The sequence below is a fragment of the Vidua macroura genome, chromosome Z (genome assembly GCF_024509145.1).
Source record: "Vidua macroura isolate BioBank_ID:100142 chromosome Z, ASM2450914v1, whole genome shotgun sequence".
Taxonomy (NCBI): Eukaryota; Metazoa; Chordata; class Aves; order Passeriformes; family Viduidae; genus Vidua; species Vidua macroura.
The window spans coordinates 44,977,399-44,993,194 of NC_071611.1; the positions used below are offsets into that span (position 1 = coordinate 44,977,399).

The window sequence follows — 15,796 nt, forward strand, 5'->3', positions numbered from 1 at the left end:
AGTCCAGATGTGTTGAGATATTTACCTTTTGGAAGACTACCAAAGTCTTATAACAGAAAACATGACCATCAGCACCAGAATCGCTGCTCACCATGATCAGGACTTACCATGTCCAAACACCTATTATTCTCAAAGTATGCAAAGTATTTGCTTTTGGGAAGGCTCTCTAAGCATACCAAATGGGCTCGACCTTTAATCATATCAAAAGTTTTAAGAACAACTCACCAGCTACTTGGACCTGTCTGGAGACCTTGTGATTCCAACAGACTTCACTACACTGGAGACCAAATCAATGAAGTTTCCTAGCAATGGCATCATTTGAGTCAGTGTTATCAGAGTGGCTTCCTTGCACTCACATCAAGCAGGGCCAGATCTAACGGGGGCTCCACCCTCTGGCCAAGGAAGGAGTGAACAAATCTTCTATTACTGGAAACATTCCCCCTCCTACTTCCCAAGACAGAAAAGATCTGATAAGTCAAATAAACCAAAGCCATATATGAATCAAACTCTTTTGCTGTAGCACCTAAATAAGAAGGCACTTCACATCTAAACCAAGATATTGGTTCAAGCACATTCAAAAATTGCTGGGCAAAAAACAATATGTACAGAAGCAAGTATCCAGCAACCAAAACAGACAAAGGAGGACACTTTTTAGTCTCCAGAGCAGATTATACCTGGGGCAAATAAACAAAGAGGGATGTTTGTCATGGGTTCACATCTAGACTGAAAACCAGATTGGAAGAACATGAGGGTAGCCTGCAAATCAAGTCACGCAGCATGAGTCTTTGCAAGGACTAGAAAATAGCATGCACAAGTATAACAAATGGTAGATTTGAAGAATGAAGAAAAATGCTAAAAAGCACTGAGCTAACAGTGAACATAACTGTTTTATTTTGTGATTTTAATTTTTTTGTTTGCTTTTTTGAGGTTTTGTTTTTGAGGGGTTTTGGTAGTTTTCTTTTTTTTTTTTTTCCTCACAGTAACACACAGCCAACTTGCTTGGAGTTACTGAAAAGGAGCTACATGAATGCAAATCATATAAACAGTCTGAAAAATTTTTACCCTGTATCTATCTTTTAATGTCTCACAGTGACCAAAGTTTTTGGCAGAAAACCAAAAAACCTAAGAGACACATATGTTTAACAACAAACTGAAGAAAAAAGGCAGACAAAATAGAGAAGCCATATTTAAAACACTGCAGGGCTAAAAGTCAGAGTATTGATATGTTTTAGAAGACAGGAACAATCAAGTCTGACAGCTGCAGCAGGCAAGTACTCCTGAGTCTTTTTACATAGGTTTAAAGTGTTAGGTGCTTAGGCTTTCCACTCAAATATCTGCAAAAAAAAATGCAGCAACCTCTAGGAGAACCAGTCCAAGCACAAAAAAAAAAAAAAAAAAAAAAGTCTAACCACCCCAACACTATTCTCAAATTTTGGTCATGTCACAGTTAGACCCTGTTTCTCAGCCTAAATGCCAGACAAAAAAGGCATTTATGAATGTAACCAATCACTCTACAGAAAACACATTTCTTTTGGACGACTCCACTACCAGAACAGTAGCCTCTGGCAGAGAGCTGTAGCTGCCAGCCTCACTAATAATCTCTCATAAATCATCAGGGTAAGAGAGCTGGCCTGTCACCACTTCTATCACTGAACAGATGTCAGCTAGAACAGAAAGCAGGCTATCAAAGAAGTTACCACATGAGGTCTTTGAGGCGCTGGGTGTGAGACTGCTCTTGCAGAAAGTTCAAACTCAAGTGAGGTAATATGGATTGGTTTTCAGCTTTAATATTACCATACTGGAAAGGGGGAGCTCATTATAACCCTACTAGACTATAGCCCACTAAAGCCTTGCCCGTGTCTGGGAAGGGGAACTGCAGCGATTTCCTGTGTCTCATAGATCCCTCATGTTGCTTGCATATTGCTGATTTTTTATGAGCAGAAATTATGAAGTAAGTAAAGAAGTATTGCACAGATGCATTTACCTTTGTCCTGTGTTCTACCACAAGATTTTTTACCCTCATTTACAAAGACAAGGACCAAAGTAGAGGTGCTCACCCAGGCAATTTCTGACGATTTTTTCCAGGATTCCTTAAAAAAACCCCACCTCATTACATACGCAGTAAAGTACCTCACATCTACCAGGCAGCTTTACCTCTTTCACTAGGGAAAAGTGTTACATGTGGGGGGAAAGAAGTTTTTTATCAGTTTCTCCAGACTTGCAGCCTCTTTGCAAATGGATGATGACTATCAAAGAAAAAAACCATATTTTTCACCCAGTTATTATATAACAGGCAGTGCTACAGATTGTATGCAGTATGGTTCAGAATGCCCCTAAGAGGTCTTTAAACCTGTGTTAAGATCAAAATATTTTTTTATCTGCTCGTTAGTAATTCTAGTAGCAGAATGTACTGTTACAGGCAATCATTTCAACCACCAAAAAAGGCTCTGGTGACATGATCAAACAGTTATACAATGATTAATATGGCTTCTACCTAATTTGCATATGCAGTAAAAAAAGAAATATCCTCCGAGCCATCTCAGCTACAGTAACAGTGTAACTACCCATTCTCCTATAAGTTCATACATGTGCCAGGAACAACTACACTAAAAAGAAAAGCTCATGCACTTGATTGCTGCAGCTCAACTTTCTGAACAGATAGCACTCACATATCCCCAATAAAAGCATGAAAAACTGTGAGTCTATCCCATTCTTACTGGATTTCAAATCATCAGCTGTAGCCTTCAGAAGAGGTAAGGGATGTTTACCAGCTCCTGAGTGGCTTTAACAGATCTGAGCAATTGCTGTACACATAGAGATGTTATGCCCTCTTGGCTCCTCATAGGATTACCCCTTTTCACCAGCTGGCACAGACACATATCCCCATGAAAGATTTGCCTCTGAGTTCAAGCAGAGATTTTAGCACAGTTTCAATGAGGGAAGAGGGCCCCACACTGCAGCTGGATCTGCTCAGGAGAAGCCCTGCCTTCCCCCAGCGGCAGGACCGGCCCGCGGCCTCCGCACGGAGGGCCTTCTGGTGAGGTGACCGTCACACTCTGACAGACCCTTCCCACCGCACCATTGCCACAGGGCTCGCAGCGCTGCGCTAGCGGCTATGCTCAAAAAACACAGGTGCAGCAGAAGCATGGAAGGCGTGGCACCGAGCAAGGGACCTAAAGCTTTTAGAAATTTATTGAGGATTATGTCTAATCAGATGAAATAGTTCCTTTGCTATACTCTTCTACTAGTAAAGTCTCGACAAATAAATAAATCACACCGAATCTTCCCAACCAGAAAAACACTTCATATCCTAGCACTGACTCTGTCTCTAGAGTATTGCAGAAAGTTTCTTTAGAACAAAGTAGACCAAGAAGCAAGATACACAGATTTCTACTGAAAAATAAATCTAGTTCTCCATAATATTTCTGTGATTTATTCAAACAGAATACAATGGAATTATCACCTTTACAGCTAACCCATCCCAAATCTGAGCCCTTTTCTGTATAGCACTGAATTGTTACTATACTATGGAAAGAGCACGCACTACTGAAATGTACACAGTGAAGGAAAAAAAAAAAAGTAAAGCTCTTTTTGCCAAAGTAACCATTTTCTCTACTAACGTGTTATCTAGAAAAATAAGGTCCAGGCAATGTCCAAAAAGTGTTCAAGTTTCAATAAATAACTATCAATGCCCCAAGTTTGCACCGGCACAAGAAATATGGAGCATACAGGTTTAGAAAACTATTTTCCTATGACTGAGTCAGCAATGCATTTCAATCTGCTTTAAGATTTACAACAAAAATCATTTCCCTCCAGGATTCGATTTGAAAATCAAAGCCATATAAGAGCACCCACACTGCTGTCTTAACTCTCAATGGCAAATTAAAGCTCTAGAGAAAGACAGTATTTTAGAAAAGGTTCTTTATCAATACCAAGAAAATATACATAGCCATATTATATTTTAAATATATATATACACGCACATCTTTTCAAAAGGTATGACTCTGGCTATTTTTTTTTAAGTTTGAAAAGCTTATCCATTGCTATACAGTTCAGTAAGGTGTATTAGGAAACACACGTTTTATATCCCCCATGAAAATAAAGTTGAATCTTTCTGTAAACAGTAATTTTCTTATTTTCGGAAATCTCTACAGACCTCAAGTACTTCACTGAAAAATTAACAACCACCTGCCCCAGAACCACCCACGGAGACCCTCGCTGCTGAATGCGACATCGACAGAACTAGGGAAACGCTTAGCAACACCTGGCTCCCGCAAAAAAACGCCTTCTCCGGGCGCAAATAAATAATAATAATTATTAATAATAAAAAAAATAGTAATAGCAGAAGGGCGGCAGCAGGCGCGCACCTTGACCCCGCGGTGCCCCCGGGCGGGCTGGGGCCGGCGGGGTGTCCCTCCTCAGCAGGCGCTGGTCTCCGGCCCGGCGGCGGCCACCTCGGTGGGAGTCTCCCGCGGCTGGGCGGCGGCGTGAGGAGGAGGAGGATGCCCGGCGGCGTTGATGGGGCAGCCAGAGGAGAGGTGGCTGCGGACACGACCCTGCAGCTGGGTGACCTGGGCGCGGAGGAGATTGGCGGTGGCGGCCAGCTCGGCGTTCTGCCCCTTGAGCGCCTTCACCTTCTCCTCCAGCCGGGCGATGCGCTCCAGCTTCCGCCGGCGGCACTTGGAGGCGGCGATGCGGTTTCGCAGCCGCTTGCGCTCTGCTTTCAGCCGCTCCTGACTCTCTGCATCCAGCGGCGACAGCGACGGCGGCGTCGGCGCGCTGCTGCCACCCTCCCCGCCCGCCGACGGCGGCACCTCGGGCACCGTCTGCGGTTCCTCCAGGGACCGCGCCGGAGGCAGCCGGCCGCTTCCCAGACCCGCTGCCCCGAAGGCCAGGCCCGGCGGCGGTGGCGGGGCGGAGGCGGAGGAGTAGGCGCTGCCCGAGGGGCTCAGCGGCCCCGCGGGGTTGAAGCCGCTCAAATTGGTGTAGACCGCCGGAGGGTCGGCGGCGGCAGCGGCGGGGGCTCCCGGTGGCCCCGGGCGGGCGGTGCAGCAGGGTCCCGGCGCGGAGAGCGGCGGCGGCGCCGCCAGGAGCTGGTTCTGCTTGTGCAGGTCGGCCAGGGCCTTGACGAAGCCGTCGGCAAAACCCTCCTGTTCCTGCGTCACCGGCTGCCGGTAGAGGAACGGCCCCGCCGCCGCCGCTCCGCCGCTCCCCGCCCCAGGTGCCGTCGGCCCTGGGCTGCCCGCGCCCAGCCCCGCGCCCCCCTGGATCAGCAGCTGCTCCAGGTCGGCGGCCGGTGGCAGCTTCAGCAACGGCAGCTCCGCAGCCGACCCCAGTGCGGTCTCCGGGCCGCCTCGGGCTGCCGCCGCCCCGCCGCTGCTCCCCGTCTCCGCGGAGCCCGCAGTAGGCGGCGGGGCGGCGGCGGGCGGCGGCGGCAGCAAGCGCAGAGCCGCCGCGCTGCCGCGGGCGCCGGCAGACGGGCGAAGGGCGAAGGGCCCCGGGAGCGGCGCGGGGGCGGCAGCCGGCAGGTCCCGCTTCTTCCCGGCGCCCAGCAGCAGCTTCTGCCCCGCCGCCGCATCGGCTCCAGGTCCGCCAGCGGTACTGAAACCCGGCAGCGGCACGAAGTCGGGCAGCAGCTCCAGTCCTTCCTCGGGGTAAAACGGCGCCTCCATCTTCACGGCGGATCGCCCGCTACGCCCGCCGCTCATGCTGCCGCCCTCGCCAGCCGCCGGCGGCTCCGGCGCGGGGCGGGCCGAGCTGGGCAGCTGCTCCGCGGGGCCGGCCGCCTTCGGCTGGCAGCGGGGACTAAGCCGCCTCCCGGCGCCGCCGGACCCGCGCCACGCCCCGGGCCGCTGCCCGCCCCGCCGTCGCCGCCTCCCTGCTGCCGCCACCGGCCCACCCCCGCCCACTCCTTCCCCCGCCCGCCGGGCTTGCGCGGAACGGTTTCCCGGTGGGGTGTCCGTGGGGACCCGCATTGCTCCTCCCTCTCGGAAACTCGCCCCGCGGCTGCGGTGTGGGAAAGAAGGCAGTGCCGGGGCCGTCGTCCGAGGACGGGGGGTTTTTCTCGGGGCCATTAGTCCGGCCTGGGGACCGGGAGTCCTCAGGAGGAAAGCAAGGGCATAGCGTGGCGGCTGCTGGGGCAGGTGCCGGTGCATTCGGTCTGTGATGGATGGGCACAGGATAGTGCAGGTGTCGAGGACTAATGATTCTCAACAACACGGTGCTGGAAAGTCTGACGGGAAGTGCTTGGCCATCATGAAAGACTCCAACTAGTAAAACTAAAAGTCACTCAGAAGATGGCCATGAATTTCATGTGGCCTTTTTTTCCTGGGGAAAAAAAAAAAAAAAAAGTTAAGAAAAAGGATTTGAAACATCCTAGACATATTTCCAACATTTTCAAAATTACTGAAATGTGAATAGCATTTTTCAGTTTGGGGGTTGTATTTATTTGTTATCTTTAGTCAAGACAATTGCCTCTGCCTTTCTCCAAGTTTCTCAAATTCTTATGGGATAAGGAAATTTCTTTCTACTCAGTCGTTTATAAATCCGTTTTGCTTCAGGACACCAATGTGATCCTAACAGAGCTGCTGAAAGCTCTCCTTTAAGTCTTTAAAATCAGCTTGGTGACTGATGGTCTCAGTGGCTCATCTACACATTCACCAGATCTCCTCATCTGTGATGGACCCCCTCAGTTAGGTGTCACCTTCTGCAACCTACTCATGCTTTCATGCTTTCTCCCCAGGCATTTCCTTCCTACATGTCAAGACCACGTGCCTCTTCTCACAGTGTCTAGTGAAGTTTCTGAGTTCTGAATTGCTGAGTTCTGCTCTTAGCACGATCTGTATGGCCATGCTGCTGGCCACCTGTTCATTCCAAAACCAGCAGTGGAGGAGGAAATGGACAGTGATATCAAGTCCAGGACTTTGACTCATAATCCCTCTTCAGGTCCATAGGAGAACTGGAGTCTAGGTGCACTAACTAAGGCCTTGATGACCTTGACTCAAGTACTTTGGGGCCCCCAACTCTTACATATGGTGCAAGATCTCTTTTTCAACACAGTCCAGCACCTTCAGTCCCTGCCTGGCTGTGTCACAGGTGTCACTCTCTTCCACTCCATCTCCTGGGTGAACCTTGGACCTGTGTTTCCAGTTCTGTTCCTGGCACCATCTCCTGCTGCTCCTGCCTGAATTACTTGGGTGGACCTGGTTCCTCACCTCACCGTGTGTGGGTGTGTCCGTGTCTGCCCTGCTCTTGTGCTGGACTCTGTCAAGGCTGGTGAGCCTGGCTCTGGTCACCCCTAGTTCATTTTGCCATGGGACAGCCCAGCTCTTCTGGTTCTTGAGGCTGTGGCAGAATTGCTGCCCAGAAAACTGGCAGCAGGAGGACTCAAGGGAGAAGAAAGCCATCAGGCAAAGGCCAGGGACAGAGGCATTCACATGGATAGGAGAGGAGTAAGCATGTTATTCTTGGTAAGGAAGATAGTGCTAGAAAGAGCTTTTTTTGGTTTCCTTGTCTCTTGGCTGACCTAGCAAGAGAGGCAGCAGAGCTAACAGTGCTCAGCCAACACTGAGTACTGAAAACAGCTCATGCAAGTGGCTTTGTGGAACTATTGCTGAAGCTGCTGTACAGGCTTTTCTGTCATATTCCTGGGCAAGCAAATGGCAGTGACTGGTACCTTCTATCAGCTGGGCAAAGAGAGCTGTCTAGGCAGAGAAGCCATAGTCCCCAAGCTAAGGCAAATAAACCTTCTTTTCTTTCCCTTACAAAGCAAGTGTAGACAGGGAAAGTAGGCTGAGGAGAAAATAATGATCTGTGTGGGGTCAGAGAAAAAGCCATGGAGGTTCATTTGGGTCTGGGGTCACTGTCAGTGAATTTCTAGATATAATGTTACATTTGACTGGGGTGACCCTTAAAGGTAGGTTCCTTTGTCATTCCTATACAAAAATTGTCACTTATGTAGGACGGTTTTAGTTGTTCAAATGCAGAGTTCAAAAGTGAGCCTGCAGAATAGGAACATGTCGAAACTGCTCAAAATAAACTTATTTGTAACAACAAACAGATTTGTTGAGAGACCTATCTACTGTTTGCTGATGCACCTGCAAACTACGTTTAGGCGAATGACACGGAGTTGTTTTACACGTCCTTAATGCAACTGTGTGTTATGGCAACGTGATCTTCCCGTTGTTTTCTTTTGCTTTTCCCCGCCCCTCCTTTTTAAATTTTTTTTTTTTTCTTCTCCCAGAAGAAAGCCAGAACCTCCCGCGGGGCTCACTGCGCTAGCTTCTTCCTGTCCCTGTGACAGCCGTGTTGTGCACACCCATCCGCCCGACCGCAGCCCTGCCTGCCGGCTGGGGCAAGCATCCCCGGCCACAACTTCGGGCACGGCGCGGCTGACGTAGTCCCTGAGGGGTTCCCCTCGGTGAAGGAACGGCCGCAGTGCAGCCCTCAGTCCCGGGGTTGTGCCTGGCGGGGCCGGAGACGCTGCCTTGCTGTGGATGTAGAGGGGAGCGGCGCAACCCAGATGGTGCCGCATGGGGTGGATGGCGGTGCCTCGCTGCGGGTGCGGGGCGTGGGCGGCGCTGCCCAGCTGTGGGTGCGGACGTGGGCGGAGCACGGCCCCGAAAAGGGGGCGGAGCGGGGGAAAGGAGGCGGCCGGATTGGCGAGCCCGCCGAACAAGGCCCCACCCCCAGCCTGCGCGCCGACGCGCCCAATGGGCGGAGCGCGGTGCGCGGCGCTACCGCGAGAGGTTCCGTTGAAGCTGGTGCCGCCATCTTGGAGTTGGGAGAGGCCGCGCGTCCCGTTCCCGGCCCTCTCCGGAGGACCACGGGCGTGGGGGGGGACTGCGGGAGGCGGGGGAAGCGTGGGCACCCTGCTGTGAATTCGCAGCGCCCCCCGAGCTCGTCCATCCCCACGGAGGCCGCGCCGCGGAGGGCGCGGGGTTGGGCAGGATGGTGCAGTCCTGTTCCGCCTACCGCTGCCGGAACCGATACGACAAAGAGAAGCCCATCTCCTTCCACAAGTGAGCGCGCGCGGGGGCCGGGGCGGGGTCGCGCCAAGGGGCGGGGCCAGCGCGGGACCGCGCGCGCGAGTATCGCGGGGAGCCGGGAGGGAGCGCGCGCGGGCTCGACGGGCGGACAGACAGACAGACAGACAGACAGACAGAGGGACGTGTCTGTTCGCAGCCGCTGAGGGTGGGGTGCCTTGCCCGCCCCTCGCCTCGGCGCCTCCCTGGGGAAAGCCGAGGGACGGAACCCTCTGAGCCGCCTGTTGCAGAGCGAGAGCGGGCTGAAACTTCATTTCCCCCCCCGCCGATGAGGGGCAGGAAGGTTTTGGCTCCGGTTATAAAGCTTTCCAGAAAAGTTGAAAGTGCCTCTTGCTTGCAGGTTTCCTCTTACAAGACCCGATCTTTGCAAGAAGTGGGAAGCTGCTGTTAAGAGGAAAAACTTCAAGCCGACCAAGTACAGCAGCATTTGCTCAGAACACTTTACCCCTGATTGCTTTAAGAGGGAATGCAATAACAAGCTCCTAAAAGAGAATGCAGTGCCCACAATATTCTGTTACACTGAACCCGGTGAAAAGGTAAACCCAAAGGACCCATGGCTGCCGGTGTCGGAACGTGTTGTGCTTGTCACTGGTTGCAGTGTGGCAGGGCAGTGAGCAGGGAGAGGATGCAGGCTGGGAAGGATGGAGGCTGGCAGGATGCTGGGCCTGTGTACCTGGGGTCACCAGGAGGGCTGTGGAGACTGAAAACACTTCCAACAGCTGTGCTTGTTTTCTCTGAGGCTTTGGAGCGCAAAGTGTTGTACAGGCAGACACTGGCTCTGACCTGCTCATGGGTCCATTTAATTCAGCATCCATGTGCTGAATTAAATGGAGTGTCAGCAAAGTAAGAAGGTATTGCCCTGTAGTTAAACTGTTCCACAGCAATTCCTGCATATTCGGAGTTTGAGAGCCTTCATTAATGCTTGCAAATGGCACTTACTCTGTTCCCATGGCTGATGGCTACTGCTAGCATTGAAGATGTGGTGGATGTTAACTGTGAAAGTTATCTGGCCTCTTTAAGAGGGCTCTGTGCTTTGGCTTTGCAAAGTGAGCGACAGAACCTCACCTGCACCTGCTCTCTGTCTGTCCTGAGAGCACCTCTGTCTTGCCTTAACATCGTTTTCAAAAGCCATACTGGTCCCTAACTTCTGATGGTAGAGTCTTCTGTGTGAGGTATTCTTCCCTTTGCTGTGCCACTAGAACAATTTACTGTGAGATGCAGGTCACTTATGAATTCTACTTCTTGATGTAATTACTTCAAGACAAGAATGGAAACGACTGATTTTTAACTCCTTTAAAGGATATAAAACATTTGATCTCTTACTGCTCTGTCATAGAGAAAGTGGCAAAAGAGACAGTGATAGAGTAGGTCTGGGGAGCAAAAGACTTAAATGGGATGAAGTGCACAGAAGAAAACTCAGATTTTTCTTGTTCAGTTTTTCTCTTTATGTACAATATTGGAGTGCAGCAGGAATAAAAAGGCTGCACATTTGAAAAATGAAAGGTGTCTAATAACAGATAAGAGAATATAAACAATATAAACAAGGAGACAGACAACTTACAGGAAAATATAGCTGTGTTTTTTGTTTGATTACACTTCCTTGCTTATCTGTGAAATACACATTTTCTTTGTTGTGTGTAAAATACTTGCAAATTTTTTTACAGTCTGAAAGCTGAATGGGTGTATAGGGTAGTCTGCAAAAGTACTGTTGGTGCAGCAGGATTAGTAGTGAGCCACGTTCCCAATTTCGCTGTCATACCTGGATCTACAAAAACACAGAAGAGTGAGTGCCTTTTCATTCTGAAGGATTTAGTTCTATTTTTATTTGTCTCATGGCACTTTTGAATAAACTGCCACATATCTTCAAGTAACAAGGTAATAACAGAGAATAATTGTGGTTGTTTTGGAGTTGAATCTACACGGATTTTGAAATACAGGTTTTTATCTTTCGCTTTATGTAATTTGGTATACTTCATTTTTCTTTACTTACGTCTTAGGAGAAGTATTTATTGGCTAGAAGAAATAATTAGAAGTCACTGACAATGTCACAGAGATACCAAAGATCTCTGTTCTCTGTGATAGGTTGTGACAATAATAATTTGTTTATAGAAGTAGCATATGCTCTATGGCTTCAAATAGAAGTCTCTGTGAATTCAGCAGTCCAGCAGTGATCTGATATTTGCTTTTGTTTCTAGCAAGAATGAGTTTATTTTTGCTAGTTTTACCTTTGCCCTGTAGGGTTTTTTTAATAGAGAAATTTGATAGTGACTGCTGATAGGGTCAAGCTCTTTAGAATATTCAATTCTTTAGAATATTCATATGTGAATTAGGTAGGCTAACAGCAGCAGTTTTTTATAACTGAGAAATAAGACTGGTAGTTGGCTGATTTTGTACTTTCATGTGATCAGTTATATTCGAGTGCATATTAAACTTCCCTTTAATGCCAATCACCACTTTCCTTCAATACCAGTCACCAAACTGCATTTTCAGTTACTGTCTTCCAAGTGTTGTAGTTTGTATGGTGAACAGGTAGACACCCACACATCTATCTTGCTTGTATGTTAAGTCAAGGAATTTAATGATACGACCTTCAGATGTGATGAGCTTGTGAGGTATTTTGATTGTGAGGACTCTTGGTTGTTCTTAAAATCAAGTATTGGCAAAAGGTGGGTAGGTAGAAATTTTTTTCAGTGCCTCTTTTACTGAGACTGTTTTAAGGTTTCTTTTCAATAGGCAATATGCAAGCTCTTTGTTTTCAACAGTGCTTTTTCAATCAACATGTGCACAGAAGCATTTCTGAATTATACTGGATTCCTTTGGGGAAGAAAGAATCTGATGCTCTGCTCTGGCCTATACTAAAATGGCTTGGAATCTGTGTTGTCCTGACCTGTACAAGTGGATCTATCAAGAGCAATGTGATAAAACCTGCAGTTTTATCTGCAAAAAAAAACCACCCTGCAGTGGAGTTGAGCCAATTGATATTTTGCTGCTGCCAAAAGAGAGAACTGTGCTTCTCCCTCTCCATTCCATCTGCCAGCTATGCAGTCCTGTTTCTTAACATGACCTGGCAGTGTGAGCTCACAGCCCAGAAAGCCAGAGGTGTCCTGGGCTGTATCCAAAGCAGCGTGGCCAGCAGGGCCAGGGAGGGGATTCTTCCCCTCTGCTTTGCTCTGGTGAGACCCCACCTGGAACTCTGCATCCAGCTCTGGGGTCCAAGCACAGGAAGATCATGGAAGTGCTGAAGTGAATCCAGAGGAGGCCAGGAGAATGACCAGTGGGATGGAGCACCCGTCTTAGAGACACAGGCTGAAAATGTTGGGGATGTTCAGCCTGGAGAAGAGAAAGTGGTGTGGAGACCTCATAGCATCTTTCCAGAATCTAAAGGGGGCCTACAAGAAGGCTGGAAAGGGACTTTTTTAAGGGCAGGTAGTGATAGGCCAAGAAGGTATGGCCTTAAGCTGCAGGAGGGCAGGTTTAGATTAGATATTAGGAAAAATTCTCCACTGTGAGCATGGTGAGGCAATGGAACAGGTTGCCCAGAGAAGCTGTGAATGCTCCATCCCCAGAAGTGTTCAAGGGTTGGATGGGACTCTGAGCAATATGGTCTAGTGAAAGGTGTCCCTGCAGAGGGGTGTTGACACTGGATGATCTTTAGGGTACCTTCCAACCTAAACCATGCTATAAATCTATGATTCTCACATTTTCCACTTATCAGGGCAGGTGTATGTCATACCTTCTGTTGCATTGCTTCGACATTTAGTAATGGGCAGAAAATTTATGCAGCAATAGTGGGAGATTAAATAGCTTCCTGTCATTTTAGGAATTATGTTGGAGCAAAGAGTAAATACCAAGGATGAGAAGGCTGCTTTGCTGTTGAAGAGCTGTTTATTTTGGTTCATGATGTCTCTTTTTACCCAACCCATATGCTGCAGCCCAAAACCAGTAACAGTCCCTCCCAGTTGTTAAGAAGACTGGTCTTACTGTGTCTATCTCTCTGCTCTGCCAGCCTATCAGCCCACTCAGTAGTTAATCCTCATTCTACCTCACCAGAAGACTTGTCTGCTTCTGTTGTGTTTTTGATTAAGTTAGCTGGTAGGTTCAATTACATAGTGGTATGATGCAGCAGAAAGGAGGAGGGACAAAGGGGAATGGGATAGCAGCAATGAGTTGCTAGGTCATGTGAACTCAGTTTTATGGAACTGCAGTCTGTATTCTTGCTTCTTAGGTAATTCAAAAAACCTATTTAGACATGTGTGCTTGAGTTTCAAAGAGCCCTTAAAATGAAGCTGATTAAAAATATGTCCAGTTGAGAAGCTGGACAAAGCAGGCCCAGAAACATTTGCCAGTTTTGAAAATTGTGTCTTTGAAATTTAATTTATTAGTTTAAATCCTGGTGGTTTAGATTATTCTGGGGCTGTAATAAGGGAGTTGTGTTGTAAACAATGTTAAGCATGAAAATGTACATTTTTTTCCTTGTTCTTTCTAGTCTGAAGAATTTGCAGAGCAGCCAGAAGATCCACTGCCACCTCCTCCACCACCACCACCGCCTCCACCACCACCACCACCACCACCACCAGCAGCTCCAGTACTACCACAATCTCCATCTTCTCCATCTTCTTTTCATTTGTCTCAAATAGATGCCAGATTTGTAGATCCGAGTATTGGATTATTGATGCCCCCTCTCCAGACCCCCAGCAATCTTGCTGTTTTTTGCGATCATAACTACACTATAGAGGATACAGTGCATCAGCGAAAAAGAATTCAACAGCTGGAGGAACAAGTTGAAAAACTGCGGAAGAAACTCAAGACAGCACAACAGCGGTGCCGACGTCAGGAAAGACAAATTGAGAAACTAAGAGAAATTGTTCAGTTTCAGAAAGAAAAAGACATACTGGCAGGAAAAGGCTATGTGATTCTGCCTAATGACTATTTTGAAGTCATAGAAGTACCTGCCTAGGAGTCACGAACATCAGTTTTCACTTTGGTAGGCCAAGAAATTCAGTTTAAAAATGAAATTCTTTCTAATTCTGTATGTAAGACTTTCCAGAATTCTAAAATAGTAATTAAGCAGTCATACAAATAAGATAATATTTTTTCTTCATTCTCATTTCAGTTTGATATACTTTTAATATATTGAAGATGCAAGTATCTCAGAATTAGAATATGCAATGAATTTTAAAAATATTAATTGCTTCCAGAAGGAAAGGATGCAAGATTGAAGACACATAGAAATTTACTTTTTTTTACGATGTCTGTCTTATGCTTACAGGGGCCGGGAACTGAATCTGGGTGAGAGTGAAGTTTAGGTGGTTGTACACCTAGTGCTTTGTCAAGACTTCTAATGTTGGCTTTAGTAATCCCCAGTAAGTAGTTTTCACTGATTTTAGAAAGAACAGAATTAGGTCAGCTAACATCTGCAAGTGCTGCAGAAAGATAGATAAGATGCACATTTCAGTCTGGGAAAACTTCCAACTTTAGTTTGCTATGCATTTGAAACACTGCAAAACATAATTCCTGGATCCCTTTGGGTGAGGTATGTAAATGAACCTCTTCTTTTGGAGTAACTGTTCATGACATGAGTGTTTTGAGGGTGATGAGGAGAATTCATTAGCATAGCTAATGAGAGCTGTAGAAGCAGCTTTTGTTTTGAGGGCACTTAAAAGTAATCCGGAAGTGCAGAGCTGACCTGAACATGTATGTTACTACACTGTTGGCAGGATCATTAAGACATGTACTGTTTACAGTGACTGCTTGCAAAAGGACACTGGTAATATACAGTCCCAGTAACTAGTGTAGTGTTGTCCTTAGTTTTGAAATTAACTCACATGTCAACCATGTGTAGCTTCAGGAAATGAAGTAAGTTTGTTCTTCATCCAGGCAGTCAGACATTTATGCCTTCGCAGTATATGGTGGTTTTATTTCTTTCATTTTTTCACTCCCCAAACAGCATCCACCAAAGGGCAGATAGGGAACTAGACTTTGGAGTTGCTTGGTGCTAGACTGGTTTATAATATCTCAAATGCTGCTGCCTCTTTTTCAGCCTTATTAAGACTCTCTCTAGTAATAGATTTAGCATGACAAGTGCAGCAGTTTGCACTTATTTTATAAAAATTTATTTAGTAAATGAACTCATTCAAAATAAGAGAAAATGGCTAACCCTAATGTAGGCTTCACAGCTGAAATTCCTGGATATACGAGACAGGAGGAAAATTGGATTTCTCAGTCTATATCAAACTTCTGTGCTATGTGGGTTCTAGCTCTGATGTTAAACAAGCCTTGTTCATGACGGCTTTAAAAGCTTCCCTTAATATCCCGTTAGCATGACATTTTGAAATATTTCAAACCAGTCTTGATGCTTCGGACCTCACTCATGCCATGTGTCTATTTTCCCTACCATTTCATACACTTCAAATGAACAAAAACGCCAATGCTTCCTTTTGTGTACATTTATTATACCTAATTAAAAATTTGAAAAGCAAATGATGTGTTAGATTTTTAATTACTCTCTCTTCTCTTTTCCCGGGATTTTGCCAAAATTGTCTTGATATTTTACATTTTTATTTTCTACTAGTTTCCTTGTTTAGAGGTTGGGTTCCCAAGCCTTGTTGCTGTTACACTTAGTGTTTAAAATTGGTAAAATTCAAAAGTGACAAGGAAAAGATGTTGTAAAAACTGTTGCTATGCTGTTGGCATGTATGCCAGATAGCAGATTGTGTCTGTTTTCTCTGCAGAAAACCCTCTTTTCTTACTCT

At 47.0% G+C, this 15,796-nt stretch overlaps 2 protein-coding genes across 2 annotated transcripts; one reads left to right on the plus strand and one right to left on the minus strand.

Annotated features, from left to right (window-relative positions):
- Positions 1–3,417: 3,417 nt before the first annotated feature.
- On the minus strand, positions 3,418–6,155 carry LOC128822308 (transcription factor JunD-like). The gene has a single exon (XM_054004001.1). It carries the CDS (start codon positions 6,153–6,155, stop codon positions 4,419–4,421), a length of 1,737 nt encoding a protein of 578 aa, XP_053859976.1. The 3' UTR covers positions 3,418–4,418.
- Positions 6,156–8,488: 2,333 nt separating this feature from the next.
- On the plus strand, positions 8,489–15,524 carry THAP1 (THAP domain containing 1). The gene is made up of 3 exons (XM_054003716.1): positions 8,489–9,020; positions 9,385–9,580; positions 13,531–15,524. Exons 1-3 carry the CDS (start codon positions 8,950–8,952, stop codon positions 13,999–14,001), a joined length of 738 nt encoding a protein of 245 aa, XP_053859691.1. The 5' UTR covers positions 8,489–8,949; the 3' UTR covers positions 14,002–15,524.
- The last annotated feature ends 272 nt before the right edge of the window (positions 15,525–15,796 follow it).

What these genes read in the sequence shown, in the direction of transcription:
- LOC128822308 (XM_054004001.1), bottom strand. Translation starts at nt 6,155, where the DNA reads ATGCACCGGCACCTGCCCCAGCAGCCGCCACGCTATGCCCTTGCTTTC.
- THAP1 (XM_054003716.1), top strand. Translation starts at nt 8,950, where the DNA reads ATGGTGCAGTCCTGTTCCGCCTACCGCTGCCGGAACCGATACGACAAA. An exon ending in AAGCCCATCTCCTTCCACAA is followed by an intron (nt 9,021 to 9,384) that starts GTGAGCGCGCGC and finishes TCTTGCTTGCAG; the next exon opens with GTTTCCTCTTACAAGACCCG. An exon ending in ACACTGAACCCGGTGAAAAG is followed by an intron (nt 9,581 to 13,530) that starts GTAAACCCAAAG and finishes TGTTCTTTCTAG; the next exon opens with TCTGAAGAATTTGCAGAGCA.